At 36.6% G+C, this 6,432-nt stretch overlaps 1 protein-coding gene across 1 annotated transcript; it reads right to left on the bottom strand.

The window, feature by feature from the left end:
• Positions 1 to 956: 956 nt before the first annotated feature.
• Positions 957 to 2,771, bottom strand: LOC138319556 (putative uncharacterized protein ENSP00000383309). Its single transcript, XM_069262708.1, has 2 exons — positions 2,684 to 2,771; positions 957 to 2,314 (listed from the first exon to the last, which is right to left on the bottom strand). Exons 1-2 carry the CDS (start codon positions 2,769 to 2,771, stop codon positions 957 to 959), a joined length of 1,446 nt encoding a protein of 481 aa, XP_069118809.1.
• Positions 2,772 to 6,432: the final 3,661 nt, after the last annotated feature.

Raw genomic sequence — 6,432 nt, 5'->3', positions numbered from 1 at the left:
TTCCACGCTTTGCTTCCCTAGACAACGTGCCACGTTTTGCTTCCCTTGACAACGTTCCATGTTTTGCTTCACTAGACAACATTCCACGTTTTGCTTCACTAGACAACGTTCCACGTTTTGCTTCACTAGACAACGTTCCACGTTTTGCTTCACTAGACAACGTTCCACGTTTTGCTTCTCTAGACAACGTTCCACGTTTTGGCTTCACTAGACAACGTTCCACGGTTTGCTTCACTAGACAATGTGCCATATATTGCTTCTCTAGACAACGTGCCACGTTTTGCTTCCCTAGAAAACGTTCCGTGTTTTACTTTCCTACACAACGTTCCGTTTTTTTACTTCCCTAGACAACGTTCCGTGTTTTACTTCCCTAGACAACGTTCCGTGTTTTACTTCCCTAGACAACGTTCCGTGTTTTACTTCCATAGACAACGTTCCGTGTTTTACTTCCATAGACAACGTTCCGTGTTTTACTTCCCTAGACAACGTTCCATGTTTTGCTTCCCTAGACAACGTTCCGTGTTTTACTTCCCTAGACAACGTTCCACGTTTTGCTTCCCTAGACAACGTTCCGTGTTTCACTTCCATAGACAACGTTCCACGTTTTGCTTCCCTTGACAACGTTCCACGTTTTGCTTCCCTAGACAACGTTCCGTGTTTTACTTCCATAGACAACGTTCCACGTTTTGCTTCCATAGACAACGTTCCGTGTTTTACTTCCCTAGACAACGTTCTGTGTTTTACTTCCCTAGACAACGTTCCGTGTTTTACTTCCATAGACAACGTTCCGTGTTTAACTTCCCTAGACAACGTTCCACGATTTGCTTCACTACACAACGTTACACGTTTTGCTTCAATAGACAACGTTCCGTGTTTTAATTCCCTAGACAACGTTCCACGTTTTGCTTCCCTAGACAACGTTCCACGTTTCGCTTCCCTAGACAACGTTCCGTGTTTTACTTCCTTACACAAGGTTCCACGTTTTGCTTCCCCACACACAAGGTTCCAAGGTTTGCTTCCCTAGACAACATTCCACATTTTGCTTTTTTAGACAACGTTCCTCGTTTTGCTTCCCTAGACAACGTTCCACGGTTTGCTTCCCTAGACAACATTCCACATTTTCCTTCTCTAGACAACGTTCCACATTTTGCTTCCCTAGACAACGTTCCACGGTTTGCTTCCCTAGACAACATTCCACGTTTTGCTTCTTTAGACAATGTTCCACGTTTTGGTTCCCTAGACAACGTTCTTCGTTTTGGTTCCCTAGACAACGTTCCACGTTTTGCTTCCCTAGACAACGTTCCACGTTTCGCTTCCCTAGACAACGTTCCGTGTTTTACTTCCTTACACAAGGTTCCACGTTTTGCTTCCCCACACAAGGTTCCAAGGTTTGCTTCCCTAGGCAACATTCCACATTTTGCTTTTTTAGACAACGTTCCTCGTTTTGCTTCCCTAGACAACGTTCCACGGTTTGCTTCCCTAGACAACATTCCACATTTTCCTTCTCTAGACAACGTTCCACATTTTGCTTCCCTAGACAACGTTCCACGGTTTGCTTCCCTAGACAACATTCCACGTTTTGCTTCTTTAGACAATGTTCCACGTTTTGGTTCCCTAGACAACGTTCTTCGTTTTGGTTCCCTAGACAACGTTCCACGTTTTGCTTCCCTAGACAACGTTCCGTGTTTTGCTTCCCTAGACAACGTTCCACGTTTTGCTTCACTAGACAACGTTCCACGTTTTGCTTCCCTAGACAACGTGCCATATTTTGCTTCTCTAAACAACGTTCCATGTTTTGTTTCCCTAGATAACGTTCCACGTTTTGCTTCCCTTGACAACGTTCCATGTTTTGCTTCACTAGACAACATTCCACGTTTTGCTTCACTAGACAACGTTCCACGTTTTGCTTCCCTAGACAACGTTCCACGTTTTGCTTCACTAGACAACGTTCCACGTTTTGCTTCCCTAGACAACGTTCCACGTTTTGCTTCCCTAGACAACGTTCCACGTTTTGCTTCCCTAGACAACGTTCCACGTTTTGCTTCCCTAGACAACGTTCCACGTTTTGCTTCTCTAGACAACGTTCCACGTTTTGCTTCCCTAGACAACGTTCCACGTTTTGCTTCTTTAGACAACGTTCCGTGTTTTGCTTCTTTAGACAACGTTCCACGTTTTGCTTCTTTAGACAACGTTCCACGTTTTGCTTCTTTAGACAACGTTCCACGTTTTGCTTCTTTAGACAACGTGCCACGTTTTGCTTCTTTAGACAACGTTCCACGTTTTGCTTCTTTAGACAACGTTCCACGTTTTGCTTCTTTAGACAACGTTCCACGTTATGAAAAAGTCAGTTACAATATGACCTGTTGGGACGTCAGTGGCAGTATGATTCAACGAGATAGTACTATACGAACAAACATCGCATACAAGAGAGGACGTCAGCAATAATCTTACATTAACAATATAAAAAATGTAAAGCGTAAGATACTCAACTAACCAACCTTAATACATGTCTAGTTTCATTTTGCTGTGCATAAGTACTTTTCTTTGTATTCAGATGTTACTGATGTCACGGCACAGATAAGTTGAACTGTCCTCCTTACAACCTTCTTTCATAACATTAGAATAATGAGTACTATGGGAAATGTCAAAATGCATATAAAATGCGTATGTTGACTGAAATTACTTTTCATGTCCCTGTGACAGATGCTAGTATTCAGGTCCCCGTGACGGATGCTAATTTTCCAGTCCCTGTATCGGATGCTAATTTTCATGTCCCTGTGTCACGGATGCTTTTCATGTCCCTGTAACGGATGCTAATTTTCATGTCCCTGTAACGGATGCGAATTTCATGTTCTTGTTACGGATGCTAATTTATTGTTCTCTCATACATCTCTAAAAAATATTTCCTCATTTGTGTCATTTCCGTACATACTTAGTAACGCACGACATGTGCTTTTTAACAGTGATGTTTTACATTATAATATGGAGGAATTTCCATATGTATCGCATAAGTAAATAACATCCTAAATTTAGTCGCCAATTATGTACAATCATGCTATAGGAGCAGTAAGAATTGTACATGCTGATCGTAATTTAAGGTGACTAAATTTAGGACCTTATCTATTCTTTCTTCCTTACTTACATTCTTCTTCCTAACGCCCCCCTTGAGACCGCCTCACTTTTGGCCTTTGGTTGAGCGTTCGCCCCTATGAGGTAGGCTTTGGGTTCTGTCCCCTAGCCGAGACACACACAGACACAACACGAATATACCGCAGTCTCCCAAAACATGTACCACGTATTTCATAAACGCAACACACAACATACATGGGAGGGCGTCCTTACATGGCCCTGGCTGTTAATAGGACGGCAATCCAATCAATGTATACTCATATCGTATATTTTCTGATGTTATTAATGGGTTTTTTAAGAAACCTTAATATTTTGCTCTGGAAAGGTGGTGGGCCTAATATGGGGCGCCTTTGTACTATTTTCTCCGCTTTTTGGATATCCAAAATTTTAATAAAAGATATCCAATTTGAATTCTTGACATCCAAAATTCTTGATCCAAAAATCAATTCTTGATATCCAAAAATACTATTTTGGATATCCAGAATACGATTTATTGATATCAAAAATTCAGTTTATGGATATCCAAAATTCTAAATGATTGATTGATATCAATAATTCGAATTCTTGATATCCAGAATTCATTTTTGGATATCCAAAATTTATTTATTGATATCCAAAAATGCCAACCATTTTTTGATATCCAAAATTCGAATTTTTTACATCAAGAAATACATTTTGGATATCAATAATTCGAATTTTGGATATCAATAAATAGTTTTTAATTTTGGATATCAATAAATCGAATTCTTGATATCCAAAATAACCGTTTCAATTTTGGTAATAGCCCGAGATACTCTCGCCTTAACACCAGACTTAGACATTATGACAAGAAGAATTAAGGATTAACTTGAATATATTTTTTATGTTATGGAGATATAACACAAAAATCTAAGTGTACTCTACATAAACCGCTTCGGTTTATGTAGAGTACACTCAGATTTGAATTTTGGATATCAAGAAATGTTTGTTGTTTTTGGAAATCAAGAATGATATTTTTGGATATCCAAATGATCATTTCTTGATATCCAAACTTCGAATTGTTGACTTCAAGAAATGATTGTATTTTGGATATCAATAAATCGAATTTTGGATATCAAGAATTCGAATTTTGGATATATATCAATATCGAATTTTGGACAACGGCGCCCCATTAGAAAGCGTGCGACTCCGGCAGACTTTAATAAGAGAGGTAACTCCGGCGAACTTGATGAAAGAGTATTCAGCATGACCAATTGATAATTTTGGTAAGTCTCGAAAGCTTTTATTTTACCTTAAAATACTTCACTTATCATCACTTTCAGAACAAAAATTAATTTCGATGACGTGGGTCTGACGCCGAACCGATTGCCTCACAGTGGTTTTATAACATAAATACACGTGGAATAATGCATCTGTTTGATAATTTAAATTCATCTTAAATTTTCGTTTCGAAAACGTAGTTTCGAGCCTACCGATTAGTAAATATTATGATATTAAACTCATACAAAATTGTTGTAAAGTCATAAAAGTTTACTGAATTATTTATAATAGACTTTGTTAGTTAATATATGTGCATCAGTTTTTTTTTTTTTTTTTTTTTTTCTAATCACTAGCATGTTATCTTCATAAGTACGAATAAATGTCGCCATCGGTTTTCTTCTTGGCACGATTAATTATACATATACGTATTCCTGTATTAAAACGAAAAAGGGCTGACCTGGAAATATATATAAATATCCTAGTCATAAGACTTATTTGAGAATATAAAATTAAGGCCATATATAAAAAAGAATATAAATATAAGACGTCACCTGAACGTCTCTCTAGTCAGAAAAATCAATAAGCCTAGTCGATGGATTTCGCCTTTATAACGTCACTACGCCAATAAGATGTATATCACTGTATAACATAGAGAATGCCCTATAATATCATAAAAAAGTACGGTTTTGATAAATAAATCTTTGGAATTTATTAAAGTCTAAATAACGTTGGTAAAATCGTTGCATATCAACTTAGTGAATGGTATAGCCATTCGATGTTACCACATATAAGCTTCAACCCCCGTCCCACTTCCTCCCGTCTTTGGAAGGGTAGGGTTGGTGTATGGGTTTTAACCGTTTTTAATTCAGTCCAACGTCATAACAGGATTTTAAATTAGTGAGTAATATCTTCGTAAATCGCTAGGCTCATTAGCAGTTGGTTATACACATGGTACGTGTGCAATTCAAATAAAGTCATTCGATTATTAAGGGCCTATCAATCAGAATAGACTTTTAAACTTCACTTCGGGTAGTCGTAACTTAACAAAAAGACTGCAGAAAATTCGCTACTGATTCAGCTATTTCTAATAAAAACAAAGCTGGAATAAAAATTAAACTTTGTATGCCACACATCTATTGCACACATACTCGTTGTACAGATATTTATGTATATCTACACTTGCAACATGTAATTGTAAAATGGCTTTACATGTATATATAACAAATAAAAATTGGTCGCGGAAAAAAAACAACAAATTCGCTGAATTTGTTATTAAATTTAATATTTCATGGCCGACATAATTATTATAATATTAATGACAAATGTCATTTTAGTGTCTCTTTTTAAAAGCATAGAAAATAAAAGGTTTACGACGTTTAATGTATGACATAAAAATATAATAAATTATATCTAGAAAGGTTTTTGAATTACATTGTGTGCCTATGACAGAGTCAATGCAAAGAAAATCGTCCAAAATAAATCTGAAAGTATCAAACGTATCTTAATAAAAAAGACTTAATACTAGGCTATCCTGTTGCTGCATTACGTATATAAAATACTTGTCCATATCATACATGTATTACGTATTGTTTATAGTGATTTTATTGGCTTGTCAATTAATTAAGATTTTCGTACAAAATAATTACTTTTTTAGTTGCAGGTCACTTACATTATAAAATGTAAATTCAATGTAAAGCAGCGTAGCAATTAGGGGGCCAGTACCTCTTTAATATTATTTTCTTAACACAACATTGGAGTTATTTTGTACAACAATGTACTTACATTGTACGTAAATCAAGTTCATGCCAAATTCGACCAAATAGTACTGAAGTAGCCTCCTTATATTTTTGTATGAAATGTTATTTTTTCAATGCTATAAAACTGCATAAGTAATAAAAAGTTGAAATTAAACTTTTTTAACAATCTTAAAGTGTTTGGTCACAATAGCAAAAAAATCTTCAGACTAGATCACATAATCTTATTGTTTAAAACACAATGTATTACTGCAACAAGTTGGAACCTGCGTTTTACATCGAGTTACTTCCCTTGTTAGAACTCTCTTGT

The sequence above is a fragment of the Argopecten irradians genome, chromosome 3 (genome assembly GCF_041381155.1).
Source record: "Argopecten irradians isolate NY chromosome 3, Ai_NY, whole genome shotgun sequence".
Lineage (NCBI taxonomy): Eukaryota > Metazoa > Mollusca > Bivalvia > Pectinida > Pectinidae > Argopecten > Argopecten irradians.
The sequence above is the reverse complement of the archived record's forward strand: the minus strand, read 5'-3'. Positions and strand labels throughout refer to the sequence as shown.

Excerpts from the sequence above, each read along its gene's own strand:
- LOC138319556 (XM_069262708.1), bottom strand. The coding sequence starts at position 2,771 with ATGAAAATTAGCATCCGATACAGGGACTGGAAAATTAGCATCCGTCAC. Across the intron at positions 2,315-2,683 it reads CTGTCACAGGGACATGAAAA|AAGCAAAACGTGGAACGTTG; the intron begins GTAATTTCAGTC and ends CGTTGTCTAAAG.